Source organism: Leptonychotes weddellii, chromosome 3 (assembly GCF_054177405.1).
Source record: "Leptonychotes weddellii isolate Sample4059 chromosome 3, ASM5417740v2, whole genome shotgun sequence".
NCBI lineage: Eukaryota > Metazoa > Chordata > Mammalia > Carnivora > Phocidae > Leptonychotes > Leptonychotes weddellii.
The window spans coordinates 54475846-54495715 of NC_138371.1; the positions used below are offsets into that span (position 1 = coordinate 54475846).

At 36.5% G+C, this 19870-nt stretch overlaps 1 protein-coding gene and 1 long non-coding RNA gene across 6 annotated transcripts in view; one reads left to right on the forward strand and one right to left on the reverse strand.

The window, feature by feature from the left end:
• Nucleotides 1–9178, forward strand: part of LOC145720524 (uncharacterized) — a 91931-nt gene extending 82753 nt beyond the window's left edge. The window contains exons 6-7 of one of the 3 annotated variants that reach the window (XR_014143552.1): nucleotides 6983–7129; nucleotides 8918–9178. This is a non-coding gene — a long non-coding RNA (uncharacterized LOC145720524). Of the gene's footprint in view, nucleotides 1–6982; nucleotides 7130–7179; nucleotides 8226–8917 lie in introns of those variants that run through there. The other 2 variants (XR_014143554.1, XR_014143553.1) reach the window with 2 other exon arrangements.
• Nucleotides 3712–19870, reverse strand: part of PDK1 (pyruvate dehydrogenase kinase 1) — a 31399-nt gene continuing 15240 nt past the window's right edge. The window contains exons 9-11 of one of the 3 annotated variants that reach the window (XM_031035584.2): nucleotides 11082–11192; nucleotides 8473–8586; nucleotides 3712–6350 (exon numbers count right to left, since the gene is read on the reverse strand). In XM_031035584.2, coding sequence (XP_030891444.2) covers nucleotides 6210–6350; nucleotides 8473–8586; nucleotides 11082–11192 — 366 coding nt within the window. In that variant the 3' untranslated portion in view covers nucleotides 3712–6209. Of the gene's footprint in view, nucleotides 6351–7343; nucleotides 8013–8472; nucleotides 8587–11081; nucleotides 11193–19870 lie in introns of those variants that run through there. The other 2 variants (XM_081814174.1, XM_081814175.1) reach the window with 2 other exon arrangements.

Sequence of the window (19870 nt, forward strand, 5' to 3'; positions counted from 1 at the left end):
ATCACCTAGAGACTTGTTCGAAATGCAGAATCTCAAACCCCACTTCAGACTTGCTGAATCAGAAATCTGTGCTTTCTCAAGATCCCTAGGTGTTTCTTGTGCACATTGATGTTTGAGAAGCATTGCTTACAAGGACTTCACTGTACCTTCCATTTGTTAACTAAGTCTTTGTGAAAACATACCCTGACCAATAACAAAGATCAAGGTCAGCTGTGCACTACAGAAAAAGAGCAATTGCCTGATGGTTCCTAATTGGTGATCGTTCCTATTGTTTGCTTTTGTTGGTCGCTGAAGCTTAATTGATTTTGAGATGAAAGGGAGACTTTTCTCCAAAATGAAGATTTGCTACTCCAGAGTGAGAAAGGCTAAGCTTTATCAAACAAATGTACTTGTCAAAAACACTAGGCCCTTTTATAAACTTTATGTTTGCCCAAATACAAAGACATTGGATGTTTCTTTTTTCCATGTTTCAAAGTATCGGACCAGAGTTAGGAGGAGGAATCCCCAGGCTAGAGCTTCTACCTGGCAAATGGTGAGGCTCTGGACATAGTACTAATTACATTTTCCATGGCAGGGCTAACATGGACTCAACCCAACAGACAATTCCAGGGTATGTCTTACATCTGACTACCACTATCCACGGTTTATTGTAACATCCAACAGTGGCCTGTATAGTGAGTCAAGCAATTGTAATTATGACTAAATTCTACTTCAAAATAATAAAATAGTATTTTCTGTCCGAATTTTAACTTGTAGTATGATAAATTACACAAATTCTTCAGATATTGAAACATCTTTGGATTCCTGGGAAGTGCCACACTTAGTGATGCATTATTTTTTATACACTATTATGTCAGTTTGCTGCTATTTTACTGGAAAACTTTTCCTCTATGTTCATTAGTGTATAAATTAATTTTCCACACTGTGCATGATCAGGTTTAGCTTTGAAATTTTACAAACTTTATGAAATTGATTAGGTGGCTTTCTTTCTTTTCTATTCTCTGAAAGTTTAAGATCAGAATTACCAGCTTCTTGATAATTTGATAAAATTCACCTTTATTTATTTTTAAAGATTTTATTTATTTATTTGAGAGTGCGAGAATGAGAGAGAGAGAGAGAGAGAGCACATGAGAGGGGGAAGGTCAGAGGGAGAAGCAGACTCCCTGCCGAGCAGGGAGCCCGATGCGGGACTCGATCCCGGGACTCCAGGATCATGACCTGAGCTTAAGGCAGTCGCTTAACCAACTGAGCCACCCAGGCACCCAAAATTCACCTTTAAATTGTCTTTTGGTGAGATGTCCTTAGGATTACTGATTCCCTTAGTAGTTATTGGTTGATTTAAATTGCCAACATCTCTTAGATGAATCCATTTCTTTTACATTTTCAAAATTTCGATCATAAAGTTAATGGTATTCTTACGATTATTTTCAATCTGTTTGTAGTTATATCTTCTTGTTTTTATCTAGATACTGTTCACTGGGGCCTTTTTTCCCTGGTTGGCCTTGCTACTGACTTCTCTGGCAGTATCCCTCCCCGGAGGTACGGCCTCCCGCTACTTGCTGCCACACCTACCCGAAATGCCTTTGCTCATTTACAGCTTTATACTCTGAAAGAAACCCATAGGTTTAGTAGTGCAGTTTTGCTACTCCTTCAACTTCTTTTCTTCTGTATTTTGTCCTTTTGCTAGGTTTCTTGTGCTGGTTACTACCTATAGTTTTCTTTATTGTACTGATTCATTTTTGTGTGAGCTATCATTTTGAGAAAGGGCACATGTTGAATTCATGATTCATTACGCATTCACAGAACATACACTTGTAAGGGCCTCCTATGTACTGGGCATTACTGGAAATATTGAGAGTAAATGATGAAAAGAAATAGTTCCTACCAAATCAGATGATTTTTATACTGTAATAGAATAAAATAAATGACATTCGGTTTCTCTCATTCTATTTCAGTTATGTAATCAGATGGACTTTAAGTTTTTGGACAAATAGATATTTTTACACAGTATTATAATTCTATTAACTGTTATATTTTGAATTCTATAATGGAAGACATCAAAGTATACAACCATGGCAAGAATACTGGGGCCTTTTATATTTGAGTTAAACTTTAAAAATGTCCTGCCCTCATAAACTGTTTCTGAAAGGAAATTTTCACCATTTTAAATTTATTAGAAACTGATGTCAACATTTCCATTCAAAACTACAGAATTCCTGACAATATTCTATGTGACAACTGCAGGAAGTGCACTTCTAGACTTTCAGAAAATAACTCCCAAATGAATGTAACATTCAAATGAAGTTTCTCTGGTTTACCTTCCTGGAATGAAACTTGTATATTTTTGCTCAAAAATCTGTAATTTAATAGAGTAAGAGATAGCTGTTCACTATTCCCTAATAAATAACAGCTTTTGCAAGATAAGAAAAAAGGTCTAAAGTTCTGCAGGAAAAACAGGCTATCTTGCATCAGAATGAAGGGACCTAGAAACACATTCCAAACCCACTAAAATGCAACCTCATTGCTGAAAAACTTTTTAAAATTACAGTTGGACTGTGTATAACCATGTACAATATTGGCCCCAATGAGGAAAGAGTATTAATAAGAATGATAATAATATACACCTATATTGTGTTTACTAAGTGACAAGCACTGTTCTTATATATATAAATACAGATTAAGGTTCACGTTGTAAATTAAAGAAACAAAACAGGCAATCTTGTCTTTTCCTGTTAAAATCCTATGGTTAGCAATCACTAAAGAAATATGAAGTCTCCAGGAAAAAGTGCATGGTATTGTCTAATTCTTTCCAAACATGTAAACAGAACAAAGGGGCAGTAGTTTTAGAATGCCTGAACTAAGCAAACCAGCGTAGGTTCTTTTTTGAAATATATAAAATCCTTCACACCTCATTATAGTATTTTTTTCAAGCATTGGGCTTGGCTGTAAGAAGATTAATCATTGGGGTCAGAAGTTAATCCATACGATGAAATGTTCCTCCAGGAAAAGCCCTGTTTGCAAACCAGCTAGCTCAATCCTGATTACCTATCTATTAAAACTTTACATTATGACAAAGGAATTGAAGACACACACTGAAACTGGTTGACTGATTTTTGGTTTCCTCTCTGATTAGCCATTTAGAGGCCACAAAGGGACAGGAACACTAGTAGTTTGTTTCCCCAGTTTTTCTATGGAGTTTGTTATGGAGCTTGTTGGATTTAACAATGATGGGAAGTTGTAGTCATGTCCCATTATTTAGGAATAAAGACAGGAATCTATCTTTGACTAGATTTATTTCTGACTCTTCAACTGGTACAGAGGGTAAGGCTAGTTAAATTAAGACCTTTCCTACAGTTACTTATATTGTGAAAACTTATTCAAAGAGCACATTAATATAACCTTTCAAAATCACAGAAGATCTTCACTTATGCAGTAAGTCGGTGGGTTTTGGATAATGAAAATCTGGGATAACTCAAACCATACAAATTTTACTTCTTGCCTTGCCTTCTCCATTAGAATATACACATTGGAAATCCAAGTTCCAAACATTTCCTCTACTGAAGACAGCGAGACTCAGTGTGAGCCATCTAGGTACAACTATTTGAGTGTTTATAGAACACTGACCCTTGATGATGGGAGAGATTTTAATTTAAAAAATATAATTATATTTAAAAAACCCTAAATTGACCCAATTAATTTTCAAAATAAGAGTTGATCCATGTTTTCAGTTTATTGCCACACACAAAACATTTTATAAAATAATATGGTAGACTTCTACTTCAACATCTTCATGTAAAAACTTCACAGTGCAAGAAAGTGATCACTATTAAGTATGAAGACATCTAAAGCCAGCCAGCATTTTAAGGATAGGGCAGAGTATTTTGCGAATCTTCTTAACAAATGTTGGCACATTTATTAAATGCCCAGGTTATTAAAAAAAGTCACTCAGTATCCACTTCTTATCCTTCTGTATACTTCTATATCTACATGGCATCACACTAAATGCTGGTGGACAAAACAGTGTAAGAATCTAAAAACTTACCAGGTAGCACAATGATTTGAAACCATTGAGGAGAATGCTACCCCCCCCAATATTTTTGTATGTAATTTTCTGTCCATTACCACATAACAAAGTAAGAAAGCTGTTATACCTTAAAAAGAAGCTGAAGGAACACATTTCACTTTTGCTTTAAAAACATCATTTCTTAGCTCATAAATAGAGAAAAACTGTAATTTGGGGGGGAGAGGGGAAGTGTTTCATAAGTAAAACATCAAGTTTATGTCAGTTGTACAAATGTCTCATTTAGGAAAGAAAGTATTGATTCAAAGGATTATAAAATATTTCATCATTACCAAAAAAGTGTAATTTAAAGCTAAAAAACTGCAATACCTTGAATTAATCTAAATCATCCACTAGCATATCCTATTATTTTTCATAAAATCCATAATTAAGGAATGATAGATTGGGTAAAAGATCTCTTTTTCCAGACATTTGGTCAAATTTCCTAAGAAGCCCTGGGCAAACCACACACCCTGAGTCTCAGGACTATCACCTCTCACATGAGGATCCTGGACTAACCGTCCTTTTCCATCCCTTCTGATTTACAAATTTATATAGAATTATTAAACTTACGTAATCCTTTTGAGAATGAGGTGTTTCAACCCAATGCATTTTCCAGATAAAATTCCCGCATTTAAGTAGTAAAGCTGTTCTTTAAATATTTAGAATCTTACTTTAAAATTTATTTTCAGTATATTTCCCTGTCACCTTAAAAGTTGAGGTATGACTAACAGCATAGTCTCCTAACTTCACAGTCTCCCAGACTCGGCGGCTGACAGCGATCGGCAGAGACAGCTCAGGCCCTGACTCCAATTCTGTACAGCTTTAGGCCACACTTTGAGTCTCAAAACAAGGATGATACCACCTGCTCTGTATCTGTTATAAAGCCCAATAGAGTTATCATATTATACCAAAGTATTTGTAAGCTACAAATCACCATATGAATGCAAAGAATTGTTGAAAAGCCCTAGTTGAAATTTTCCTGATAACAAAGTCTAGATATTTCTTATAAAATATATGTTCTTCATCAATACTTGTGCACTCACGGTTCTGATTCTTCGGTTACCTGAGTGTTCTCATGTAGTCAATCTGTCTCCTGCTTTTGCAGCAGGGCTGAGAGTGCTGGTCTCTCCTGGAGTCTAAAAGCCTGACCTTGCAATAAGTGAAAATCAAAACCTAAAGATCTCTCTTACTTTAGCAAATGTGGTATCATGACTTACTTTAAAAGAGTGGTTTCCTAACTAGGTGGGGCATCAGATTCACCTGGGAAGCATTCTAAAAATTGAGATTTCTGGGCTCCAGCCATGGAGAATCTGATTCTCTGTGTCTGGAGTAAGACTGAGAAAAATTCTGTCTCTCAAAAGCTCCCCCAGGTAATCTCAATAATCGATAGTTCAATTTTGTGGACTCAACTGCTTTGACCTTAATTTCTTCTCTAGAATTTTAGCAGCTGCTGGTTTGTTTTTAGTATAAAAATTTCCCCCTGCATTAATCACAAGCACATTCAGAGTAGATTGCCTACAATCTTGGCTTAGCTCCACAGGGAACCTATTACAATGCTCTGCAGTGAAATTAAAAAATGAAAAACCAACTTCAGAGTGAATATGATGCATGTAGACGCTGAAAGGTGGCTGGTGCTATGTTTACAGGGCAACTGTTTTCCGCTTTACTTCTCTACTTAGTCACTGGTACATCCGAAGACCATCTTATTACAGTTGTCATTACACATTAATAAAGGATGGCAGAATTCCAAAGGACAGGTGGATGGCTAACTAGCTAATCAGGATCATTAAGAAAAGGTTTCTAACACACATAAATGAAAAGTTTTTTAAAAATCACACAGCTTTCTGTAGAAACCCAAAGAGTTCCATGCTTCTGAAGTCTACCATAAAGAGGAAAGTTGACCCAAACTACAGTTGTTTAAAAATATGTTCAATTAACTGTGAAAATATAAGTGCAAAATAGGTACAATTTCATCTTTTAGGAAGTTTAACAGACATAAATGGAATTCACTTTCCATTTATTCTACCCAAATAGTTAATTTTGAAAATAACATGGGAAGTATTTGGTATAATGTAGTTCTGAACGTCACCCCTTCCAAATTTAATACAAAAGCCACATTTGGATTTTCCAGATGTCCCAAGTGTATCTAGGCACTGCGAAATGTTGTCATGTCTTTTGGTTCTCTGCTGGGGACACACCAGTCATCGGCCTCATGGTTAGTGTTGTAATGCTTCCAGGCAGCTTTGTTATATACTGGGAGTCTCTCTATCGATTCTGTTGACAGAGCCTGAAAGAAAAAGTGGGACCTAAGTCTAAAGGTTACTCGAAATTAAACAGTGCTTTATTGGATTTGTATTTTACTAATCATTCACACCATCTACATACATTTTGAAACAGTGTACATATTTGCAATGCATTATTTACTAAGTGTACGGCACTGCGTGGTGTGCACATTGATTTTTTTTTTTGTTTGCAGTAATTGTCCAACCAGCCTGGAAGCTGCTGGATTGAAATTTTACACAGGTGTAGGAGATGTGTCTTATAAAAACATGACCCAGAACAGAAGTTGGTTAACTGAAAAAGTCATTTAAGTGTAAAAGCATAAAAACTGACATATGCACCGTAATATACATAATTGTAAAATCATTTCATGAAATCTATTTCAATTATTTGTTAGAAGAAATAATATTTTTTCCAGCATAGTCATGGACTTAAAAAAGTCATCATCATAATATTATCAATAAACACAAAACTATGTCTAAGGCTTTTGATTGAAAAATTCTTGGCCTTGGGTTTGATCCTGTGTCTGCTCCTGCTATTAGAGCCACCAATTTCAGGTATAGTGGATGGGATATCTGCATTGTGCATCGTTTCATGTTTCTAACGTATCATTACCATTGATTCACTGTTCTATTTCAGCTTCCTGCAAATCGCTGGGACCTGAGATAAACCATGTTCCTCCCTATCTTCTTCAAGTTAAAATATTTCAGTAGGATTCTGACCTTAAGCCACAGGTATTCCCCAAGATGTAGAAAATACTGAACAGGAAATTTCATTCCGATAATGGTAAGGAAAGTCTTTGACATTGATTTTAATGATTTTTTTTTTTTTTTAAGTAGGCTTCACACCCAGCGTGGAACCCAATGGGGGCTTGAACTCATGACCTGAAGATCAAGACCTGAGCTGGTATCAAGAGTCAGACGCTTAACTGATTGAGCCATTCAGGAGGCCCCTGATTTTAATGATTTTATAAGATTCCTGTCTTCTATTTTTTCCAAAGTGGATTAAAAACCTTTCACCTGTGTATTCTCTTTATGCCAGAACTGCCAGAACCCCTTGATCAATGGGCTAGATAAAAAATGTTACGTTTGGTGATAAAAATGTTACCTTCATGTTGCCCTTTTCAAGTTACTCACAAGTGAGATGGCTTAAAAGAAAAGGATTAATATCTTGAAAGAATTTAACCTTTTCGGATAAACTTATTTTTTCCATTATACAGTCTTCACCATTTCCTATAAAATAGGTGCCATCTAGTGGCCAGAACAAGAAACTTGAGTCACTAAATTAGGTACCAACAGCCCACTGCTTAACCAATCCAGTGGGCTGATGGGGCTCGGTTGCTCTCGAACACTGTAAAATATGCTGAACTCTGATAAACACAGGGAACATCACAGGCCAGTAGGCAAAGTGCTTCTGCTCCCACCAGGTGAGCTATAGGCTTGCCAAGAGTCCCCTGTGCTTGTTCCCAAATCTGTTTATGCACTTAACATCTGTCATTATAATTACATAATTTAATCAAGTATTGCTTAAACAAAATGAAAAAAAAAAAAGGAGGGGTTCAGGGGAGGTTCTTTGAAAACCAAGATGAATGCTTTGGAAAGACTCCTGAAGGAAAGTCACATGAAGATTGCTGTCAAATCTGAGTCAGAAGACATCTATAAAGGACTACCTATAAATCAAAAAAGATTATGCAGTTGGTTGTTTCTTTAAATAAATCAAAACAATGCGTTGTTAAGTATAGCTTCTGCAGGAAAGACAACTGAAACTTGAATCTGCAGACTCATGTACAAAGAAAAGACCCTGCAGTACATCAAAAGATTGGGGGATCAATGGCCATTTGTGTGTTTTATATTAAAATTAAATTTGTGTGGTATGTAACTTATGATTCCCCACTTCAGCCCGACTTTTTTTCTGTTAACAATCATAGTCCTGATCATTACAGGTGAGAGTGTGCCCTTTCCCCCAGTCAAGGAGATCATTTGTGAAAATAGATGAGATCATATGTAAAAACCATATTCTTATATTTTAATAGTGATGAGGTAGAAGAAAATTTCATTACAGCTAGACATTGGCACCTTTTCTTATAACCAAAAAAAGTATCATTAAATCAAAAAGACTACAGTTATTACCTTAATGTAGATGACTGCATCTGTCCCATAGCCCTCTAAAGAATATAGCTTTAGGTCTCCTTGGAAGTATTGGGCATAAAGACGTGATATGGGCAATCCATAGCCAAAACCAGCCTGTTTGATGAGAAAAGTGAAATTCTACTCAGAAAGCCACACAGTGAAATACTTTTCTAGTTAAAATAAATGCTTCTGAGTATCCTAGGGCTATCAGAGCCTGCATCTAAGAGATCGTTAATACCTAACCACTAATACGGATCAAGCTGAAGCCAAGCTGGGGTACTACATTAGATGACTCCCCTCTGGTCATTTAAAACTCATTTTTCTTTTTTCTATAAAATGACTCATGTAGATCTAGAACAGCACGTTGCTTTTCTTTGCTGCCTTGCTCTAGGGTATCCCAATACTGCTTTTGGCAATATCACATAAAACATGTTCTCTCTTTTAGGAGCAAGAGTAGAAAAAGCTTTGTTGGCAGTCTCAGAGCTACATCCCTTGACTTCATACCATGAATTTCCAGCCTGTGTTCTGAACCTGGATAGATCAGTAGTAAGTCCACTTTGTTACTGACAAATTACTACCCTGTTTAAAAACCTACAAAGCACATCACCATTAATACCATGCCCTACCTACCTACCATCCCCAACCCATTGCCCTGAGATAAAAATTCAAGCTTCTAAAAAGAACTTTCAAGACTTCATCAGATCAGGTCTCTGCCTCCCACTTTCTAGTCCAGCTGGACCAAATCGCCAGCTCTTAAGTTCCTCAAACAAATGTTATTTTTCATTTCTGTGTCTTTGTTCATCCTGTTTCCAGAACCCTGAATGGCCTTCTTTACTAAATAAATCCTACAACTTCTTTAATACAAAGCAAAACATTTGGACAAGTACGAAAACAGTTTTTACCACTAAGCCAGACGTTCAATGATACTACATATAACACTTTAGTTAAGAGCTTATGTGGACTCAGGAATCAGAGTGCTATTTATAAATGCAGGCTTTGGCTTCATCTACCTCTACTGTTTATTACTTGGCTTTTTTTTTTTTCTTTTTTTTTTTTTTAAAGATTTTATTTATTTATTTGACAGAGAGAGACACAGCAAAAGAGGGAATACAAGCAGGGGGAATGGGAGAGGGAGAAGCAGGCTTCCCGTGGAGCAGGGAGCCCAATGCGGGGCTCGATCCCAGGACGCTGGGATCATGACCTGAGCCGAAGGCAGACGCTTAACGACTGAGCCACCCAGGCGCTCTATTACTTGGCTTTTCTAATCAGAGTTTCTGTTTACCCCTCCAAATCAACTATCCATTCTCCACGTGACTCCTTGCCCTGGGAGGATGCTATCAACAGATTCCCCTGCCCTCTGCTTCCAGTGGGTCCAGCCAGTGGGGAACCCCGTAGGAGTTCAGAGGGAGTCAAGTCAGGGTATTCATTCCCCTGTTTCATTCCCGCTGAGGTTTACTTCCCTTGGTGTTAGACCACTTGAGTATAAGGGGCTGCTCTGTTACAGTCCCTTCTGGGTTCTGCTAACTTCTTCTCCCTTTGATTCGGGGTGGTGACAGCTCTCCTGCTGCCATCCCTGGATCCCTGTCCTATCCCTGCCCACAGCTCTGTAATTTAAACATCCCAACCCTCCCTTACTTCTTAGAGTAAAATCAGAATCTAAGAAGGTGCTCATGGTTATTATTTGACCGTGTCTGCCTGTTGTTGCATGGATGCATATCTACCTCAATTTGAGAGGCACGGTCCTGGTGTAATCATTTTAAAAGTATGATAAGACATGAACTAGATTACAGTTCTAGTTACAGAATCTGTGCTGTGTAACAGGTACAACTCTAAGTCCTTCCAGTAACTTCTTAGGAAGAATCTAAAATAGATCCATCTATTTTATATTCTTATTCATACTGCATTTCATCATGTTACAGTGTAACTCCAGCACCTACGCCAGAGAAGTTTCAAAGTCCGAAGAGTAGTTCCCCCTAAGTTACAGGTCAGAGATTTGGCAAAGTGCTTTTCTAGGGGTTAGAGGGCAAGGATGGAGTGAATTCAAAAGCTGATCACATGAAACCTGAAAACAGGTGACTGCGATCAATAAAAAATACCACCACAACAATTATAATTTGAGCCTTTTCCAGGTTGGCAATTAAGCGATCAGAACTCTAGTCTTTTTTCTGGGTCTAGATTATGAGATTTTTCTAATTACAAGTACTTGAGGGGAAAAAAAAATCAACACTGAAGATTCAACCAGTGTCGACCAAAAATGCCGGCAAAACCAGTAACTTAGTCTTCATGTTGGACATAGTAAATCAAAATGTGGTTAACTGCATGAAACTACTGGCATATCACTATCAGGCTTGACAATAGGAACTGTGAAACAATACTCCCTGTCTTGTGCTCTTTTCAATCAAAAGAAGAAATGAGCCAAAGGCTGTTTAAATTCAGAGGAAAGTGTTTTTTCTAATAGCTTCCTTTCTCCCTCATGGGTACCTTACGCAACTGCTAAACTGCTTTATTTGGTATTCATTTGATTTTTTTTTTTTTTTTTTTGGCAACTCACAGAAACACACTCAATTCTTTCTTCTTTTTTTACACTTTGTTATTTCTTGATCACATACCAGGGGCACGGCTCGGGATGTCTCAACACGAGGCCGGGGTGCAGTTGAGTACATGTAGTTGAAGAGTCTGTCAATTTTCCTCAAAGGAACACCACCTCCTCGGTCACTCATCTAAGGTGAGAAAGGATCATGCCTTATGACCAAGTCCCATACACAGCAAAACACCAACACACACTCAGTGTCACGGTTTAACTTATTGCTTGCCTGCCTACCTCCCTCCCTCCAAGATTTTTTTAATTTATTTATTTGAGAGGGAGAGAAGCATGCAGGCACGAGCAGAGGCAGGGGCAGAAGCAGAGGGAGACAGACAAGCAGACTCCCCACTAAGTGTGGAGTCCCAGGTGGGACTTGATCCCACGACCCTGAGATCATGACCTGAGCCGAAGTCAGCCGCTTAACAGACTGAGCCCCCTGGTGCCCAAGGAAAGTACTGCTTTTCAAAACGAGTACCATGCAATCCAAGTTGTGAGTGTAAACATTTTCTTCACTGGTAGACTTCATCAAACTCCTCCAATATGGACAATTCTAACACATAATAAGCTCCATCATAATACAGAGTCAGTGCTATGGCTCTGTGTATTCACTGGTTGTAGACGAACGGTGCAGGGAGCACAGAATGGGGCATAAACTAAGTCTATCTTGGATGTAACAATAAATTTGTTCCTCCTCTCTGGTGCGCGGTTTGGCAGTCAGATTCAAAATGCACGAACCCTTTGACCCAATGGTGTTTATCCTAAAAAAATAATCAAAGAAGTATGCAAAGTATGTCTGAGAATATCCATCACAGCACTATGTAGAATAGCTAAAACTGGATTATAACCTAAATAAGGGACTATTTAAGTAAACTAATGCACATTCTAAAATAGAAAACTATTAAGCCATGAAATATTATGTAGAACTGTAGGTACCGGCAGGAGAGAGGTCCACACAATATTGTTCAGCAGCACAGACCCCCAGACAACTTTCTGCTGAGTTTACAGAGTACACTGGTCTTTGTACTGTTCTAATGTCATTTCTCAACTCAAATCATATGGTGGGTTGAACTTAGTAATTTATTTACAGACTATTTTCATTCTGTTTTCCTTTACAGTTAACGTGGCCTTGTTTTAATTATTATACAGTTCACATTCTCATCTACTACAGCCATTTTCCTTTGTCACAAAATCTAAGTTGATTCTATTATCTGTAACATTAATATACAAACTAATCTGCTTTAATGTGTGTGTGCGTGCGTGTGGTATACATATATATGAATGAATGAATAAATTGGTAGATGGCTAGATAGTGTTGAATGATTAAAAAGCCAATAGGCTGGGGGTGCCTGGCTGCCTTAATTGGTAGAGCAACCAACTCTTGATCTCGGGGTCATGAATTTGAGCCCCTTGTTGGGCGTAGAGACTACTTAAAAAAATGAAATAAAAAATCAAAGACTTGATCACAAATAAGTTTAAAAGAGCATTATTTAAAAAAAGGTCAACAGGCTGGATGGCTTATAGTTGAGTTTTTATATGATTTTTTTTTTTTTTTAAGATTTTTTAAATTTATTTGAGAGAGAGAGAAACAGCATGAGAAGGGAGAGGGTCAGAGGGAGAAACAGGCTCTCTGCTGAGCCAGGAGCCCAATGCGGGACTCGATCCCAGAATTCCGGGATCATGACTCGGGCCGAAGGCAGTCGCCCAACCAACTGAGCCACCCAGGTCTTTAAATATCTTTACAATATGCATGTGTATTACTTTCATAATGAAAATGACATAGATGAAATACCACTTGATGGCTTGCCTCGGATACATCCACAATTAGAAAATTACAGTATAAAAATATAAAAGACTTTAATCAGAACTTGTACATAAGCACGCTTGAAATTGTTCTTGGCTATGAATTCAAAGTCCAGTGAAGAGATTTATTTTCGTAAGACTAATAAAGAGCTCTGGGTATTTTCTGAGATCCATCAATTTGTTAATTATTCATCCTTTAATTTAATATTCTGCTGCACATTTACTGGTAACATGAGTAAGAAGTGTGGGTGTTCTATAAATATTACATAAACAATATATTAGAATAGATATTAAGATAAAAAGGTAGACTTCAATAAATATTTCCTGGTTTTCCTTAACCATCGGCCAGAAAGACGACAGCAATCTTGTATGAAACAAGAAGTAATTTCTAGCTAGAGGCCAGTATTAGAAAAGCAGAGAGCTGAGCAGAAAGGACAGAGGTGACTTTGAGAAGTGTCCTCTTATGAGAGGTGAAGGGGGTAAACTAACCCTAAGAATGTAGTTAAAAACTGATAAAAGTAACCTCCTCTGCTTTGCAGCCAAAAACACAATAAACTGGAACGAGTAGATTTTTAAAGTGGTCGAAAGAGTTTCCAAGGGAATTTTAACAGATGATATTATGCCTGAGGATTTGAGTTCTTTGGAAAAATGGGAGGAGGGATTAATGGGAGAGAGGGACAGATAGTTGGTCTGTACATATTTAAGAAGAATGACAGTCTGATGACAAATATGTTGAGAAAGATATGTGAAAATTAAACAAAAATATTTCTGATTAAGATAATTTGAAGAAAAAATCTAGAAGCATCAGAAGAAGCCTATGCCAAGGAAATGTGAAGAGATGAAAGAGATGGGTGGTGTGGAATAATGTCAACAGCAAGGCTGAGAACGAGAAGTTTGCCAATTAGTTTTAAAGTTTTCTCTTTAGTGTATGAAATCACCACCTCTCAATGTCATTTAACCAAGAGTTGCCATCCCTAACTTCCTGTTCCCCATAATAAGGGCCTCCCTGGGCTAATGTGTGTGAATTTCAGGTCCAAGGGAAATGAACCACTAACTTGTTGACAGTTCTCAAGGCAGGAGATTTACTAACCCTGAACTCAACCCAGAGCTCCTGAAGTCTCAATGTCAAGTTTGTAAAATCACCAACAGAGAATGAACCAAGACATTTACATTTTAAAAGACATGTGGCTATAACATTTATGTTATTTACTGAATATAGCACAAACACCAAATCTAAAAGAGTAGCGGGAGTCATCGGCCAGAAAAAACCAACTCTCTCACAGGATTTTTAGCAGAGGGAAAAAGGGAGGAAAATGTCAAAAATCTGAAAAAGCTAAAAGAATGGGAAGAAAGACTATATAAAGACTATTTAAAAACTCAACTATATGCCACCCTGTTGACTTTTTAATACATATCATTCAGCACTAGTTTTCTCTCTACGTATCTATAGACAGAGGTTAAAAGCAAACCTTGATCCTGAAAATCTAGTACTAGTGGTGGGGATGAAAACTCTACTGAAGAAAATTAAAGCAAGCATTTAACAAGAGCAGATTCAGTCATGTGACCTCAGATGTGTGGAGGAAGATCAATATATGGAGGCAGAGCCTAATACAGGTAGGGCTTTCACAGGGGCTTCGAGAACAGTCTGTTCCAGACCCTTATGAGCCTTTCTTTTTTTTTTTAAATACCTTCATTGAAGTAATTCATGAACCATAAAATGCACATATTTAAAGTGTGAAACTCGATGGGTTTTTAATATATTCATAGATAGGTAAATTTTAGAAATTTTTATTACTTCAAAAAGAAACCCTGGACTCTTTATTGGTCAGACCCCTAAGCAACCATTTATCTGTTTCTTGTCCCTATACATTTGCCAATTCTGGACATTTCATATAAATAGAACTGTATGATATGTGGCTTTTTGTGATCGGTTTCTTTCACTTAGTGTAATCTTTTTAGTGTTGTGGCAGCCATGTCGTAGCAGGTACACATACTTCATTTCCTTTCATGGCCCAACAATATTCCATTAGATGGCTATACCATATTTTATTAATCTCTTCATCAGCTGATGGACATTTCGGCCTTTCCAGTTTTCGGCTATTATGAATAATGCCTCTATGAACCTTCATGTATAAATTTTTGCTTGAGTATCTGTTCTAATTCCTTTGGGGTATATACCTAGGAATGGAACTGCTGGGTCATTATGAAACTTTCTTGAACTAAAGAGACAGATTCCCCAAACAAAGCCTGTCCACCAGCACAGGCCAAGTCTCTGCTAAGTGTCTAAGAATTCGGTGAATCTTGATCCATGCTGTGATGGATGACCACAAGTAAAAGAAAACAGCTACAGACCAACATGCAAAATCACATGAGAGACAAAACAGGAAAAGGTTATGAGCAAGACCATGCTGTAGCACAACTGAGGTCCCAAAGCAGAAGACATGTGGGATTTATTTTGAATCAAGTAAACCTTAACGAGCAAGCAGCTGACACATAACTAACGAAAAAATAGACACACATTAGCATCTGGGCTGAAAAAAAGTGATGCAGTCACATTACTTTTTTAGCAAACAGATGGTATTTGCCATATATTTATTTGTGCATCACTCTTTTTAAATGAACAGCCAAGAGAGATAAACAGAAAAAAGAAACTCAGAGGAAACAGTGTAGAGAGTTAACGCATATTCATTTTTTTTTAAAAACAGCTATTATTATCCTCAGAGTGATAAAAGAAGATAAAACTAAACAGAATACTATAAAAAAGGAATAATAAAAAATAGAAAGTTCCTGGAAATTTATAAGATATAGAAATGAAAATTCAATAGAAGAGTTGGGAATTCAAAGTTGAGGGCATCTCACAGAGTAGAATGAAAAGTTTATAGAGATAAAAAGCAAGAGAAGAAAGATATGAAAAATCAGAGGATCAATTCATGAAGTCCAACATCCTCCAAATAGGACTATCAGAAAATGAAGCAGTAGGGAAGAAAGTACCAAGGACACAGTGGAAATTCTAAAGGGCCCAGCTCAATGAGTAAGAAAAGACCCACACCAAGTCACATCATTATGAAATTTCAGAACAGAGCTGAAGAAAAGATCTTAAAGGCTTTAGTTAAAAGAGACAAAACAACAAAACCTGACACTTAAAACTGGTCATATACAAAGGAACGGGGATTGGAATAAGCATAAGTCTTCTCAAAAGGAATAGCAGGAGTTACGTCAGCAAAAATAGTGGAAAAAGGAAAAGGGTCTTAACCATCAAAGCACCAAGAAAAAGACAAATACTGTCAGAATCAACTTTGTTCAGAACTCTAGAAAGTAACCAAAGGCTTGCAGCAATCTGGGGAGCATTTAGTCAAGAAAAACAATGGACTCTGTGGTATTTTAACTTGCCTTATTCCCACCCCCATTTCCACCCCCATCAATAACATGGAATCAGAGTGAAACTGGCAGCCTGGCAGCCACTGGGAAGGCTATCGTTCTTTGGCCTGATTCTGCACTCCCCAATGCAAAAAGTCTTGTACACACCCACTTCCCATCCTCAGAAACATTTGTCAAAAGCAATTAGAGATAACTGATTAATGTGAAGGCTGCCTAGGGCAGTATACAACAGTTAAGGCAAATAATAGACTAACCAAAAAGCTTAACAGGAAAAACTAGGGAATGAGATGTCCTTAGGGGCTTAGAAAAGCTCAAGGATATCCTGGGAATCTAGAAGGTCATGTGGATGCCCAGGGCTATGTTCATGTTCAGGGAAGTTTTCATCTCTGACTGACTGAGTTTCTGTACACACAGGACCTGAGTGTTGAAAGTGTGCCCCAATATGCACATGGAGTCCCTTTACAGACTGGGAGATGGCAGGCATTTAAGGAACTCTCAGTCCAATCATTAGTTGACCACTAAGCCAACCAAGTAAACTTCAGTGGCTATACACATTAAAGAATAAAGACTTTACAGAAATAGTTTAAAGAGTCACTAAGCAAACAAGAACTAATCTTGGAGAGAGGAGAAGTATCTGATCTTCGAGTTGTCACATTGTATTATTTTAAATGTCTAATTTTCAACAAAAGTATAAAAGGTGCAAAGAAACAAGAAAGTATGGCCTATGCACAGGGAAAAAAATGGAATCGACAGACACTGTATCTGAGGAAACTTAGATTTACTAAACAAAGACTTCAAATCAGCTATTTTAAATATTTTGAAAGAACTAAAGGAAACCATTTTTAAAGAACTAAAGTACAAGGTTGATGCTTTCCCAAACAGAGAAGAGCAATAAAAAAACATATAGAAATTATATAAGAGAGCCAAACTGAAATTCTAGTTGAGAAGTATAACTGAAATGAAAAATTCAGAAGGGCTCAATGCACATTTGAACATGTGGAAGAAAGAATCAGTGATACTGAAGACAAGTCAATTGAAATTATACAGTCTGAGAAACAGAAAAAAAGGAAGAAAAATGGGGGAAAAAATGAAGGAAAAAACTGTCAGAGACCTGTGGGACTCCATCAAGTGTACTGACATTTATATACTGGGAATCCCAGAAGAGGAGAGAGAAAAGGAGGCAGAAAGAGTATCTGAAGAAATGAAGGCTAAAAATTTCTCAGTTTTGAATAAAAAGATGATGTTGATCAAAGTCAAGGTATAATAAACTCAAAGAGATCCACATCTGGACAAATCATAACCAAACTGTCAAAAACCAAGAAGAATCTTGAAAGCCGTGAGAGAAGTGATTCATCATATACAAAGAATCCTAGTAAGATTAACAGCTGATTTCTCTTCAGAAACCATGGAGACCAGAGGCAGTAGGATTAACATTTTCAAAGTGCTGAAAGAATGACTATCAACCAAGAATTCTATATCTAACTAAATTGTCCTTCAAAAATGAAAGAGAAATTAAGACATTCTCAAATAAGCAAAACCTGAGAGAGTTCATCGCTGGTAGACCTGCCTTATAAAGAAATACTAAAGGGAATCCTTCAGCCTGAAATGAAAGAACACTAGACAGTAAATCAAATCCACATGAAGAAATAAAGAGCACCAGGAAAAGTAATTACATAGGTAGATATAAAGGATGGTGTAGGTGTATTTTTGTAACTTTTTTCTCCTACCTTATTTAAAAGACAACTTAAGAAAATAATAATTATAAATCTATGTAGAGGAACATACAATGTATAAAAATGTATGTTTCATGACAATAACAGTACAAAGGATGGGAAGGGGGAGGGAATGGACCTATATAGGAACAAAACCTGTGTATACTATTGAAGTTAAGTTGGTATTAATCTGAACTAGGCTGTTATAAATAAATTAATACGTTAATTGTAATCCTGGGACAACCACTAAGAAAATAACTCAAAGAAATACAATAAAAGAAACAAGAAGGAAATGAAAATGGTACACCAGAAAATATCATTTTTAATAAAAAAGGCATTAGTAGTAGAGAAATAAAGAATCAGAAGAGACATAAAATACATACACAACAAATAACAAAATGGCAAACCTAAATTCTACATTAATGCTAATTATGTTAAATGCAACTGACTTGAACACCCTAATTAAAAGAGGGACACTGGCCAGCTGGATTAAAAAATAAAGAAACATAATGTAACCATATGTTGTCTATGAGACACACTTTAGATTCAAACACATAAACAGGTTGAAAGTAAAATCTTGTGGGGCACCTGACTGGCTGAGTATGTGACTCTTGATCTCGTGGCTATGAGTTCAAACCCCACAGTGGGTATAGAGATTACTGAAAAAATAATAAAATCTTAAAAAAAAGAAAGTAAAATCTTGGGAAAAGATACACTGTGGAAACAGAAACCAAAAGAAAGCTGGGATGGTTATACAAGTAACAGATAAAAATACACTTTAAGACAAAAATTATTATCAGAGACAAAGAAGGACATTTTACAATGATAAAAGGCCAATATATCAAAGACATAAAATCATAAACATATATACACTTTAACAACAGAGCTCCAAAATACATGAAGCAAAAACTGACAGAATTGAAGGGAGAAATAGACAAGTCTCAATAATAGTTGGGAGATTTTAATACCCCACTTCCAAAAATGGATATGACAACTAGATAGAAGATCAACAAGAAAACAGAAGATTTGAACAACACTATAAACAAAGTAGGCCTAAGTACTATCTATAGAACACTCTATCCAACAACAGTGGATACACATTTTTCTCAGGTACACATGAAACATTCTCCAAGATATGTAACATTCTCCATAGACCCTATGTTAGCCATAAAACAAGTCTCAATAAATGTAAAAGAACTGAAATCAAACATACTATATTTCTGACCGTAATAGAATGAAATTAGAAATCAGTAACAGAACAAAATGTGGGAATTAACAAATATATACAAATTAAACAACATACTCCCAAAGAACCAATGGGTCAAAGAAATCAGAAGAGAAATTAGAAAATATTTGAGATAAATAAAAATGAAAACACACCATAAAAAAACTTATGGGATAGAGAGAAAGCAGTACTTAGAGGGAAATTTATAGCTATAAAAGGTCTTAAATGAATAACCTAAATTCCCACCTTAACAAAAAAAAAAAAAAAAGAAAGAAACTAAAAAAGATCAAACTAACTCCAAAGCAAGCAAAAGAAAGAAACATTAGAGGGGAAATTAATGAAATAAAGAATAGAAAACAATGGCAAAAACTCAACAAAAGTTGGTTTTTTGAAAAGATTAACAAAATTGACAAGCTTTTAGCTAGACTGATCAAGAAAAAAGGGAGAAGGCTCAAACTGATAAAGTCAAGAATGAAAGTGGGGACATTACTAGCAATCCTACAAAAATAAGGATTATGAGTGAATACTATAAACAATTAATTCTATGCCAAAAAATTAGACAATCTAGGTGAAATGTACAAATTCTTAGAAAGACACAAACTACAGAAACTACCTCAGGAAGAAATAGAAGATATGGGGCGCTTGAGTGGCTCAGTCACTTAAGTGTCCGACTCTTGATTTCAGCTCAGGTCATGATCT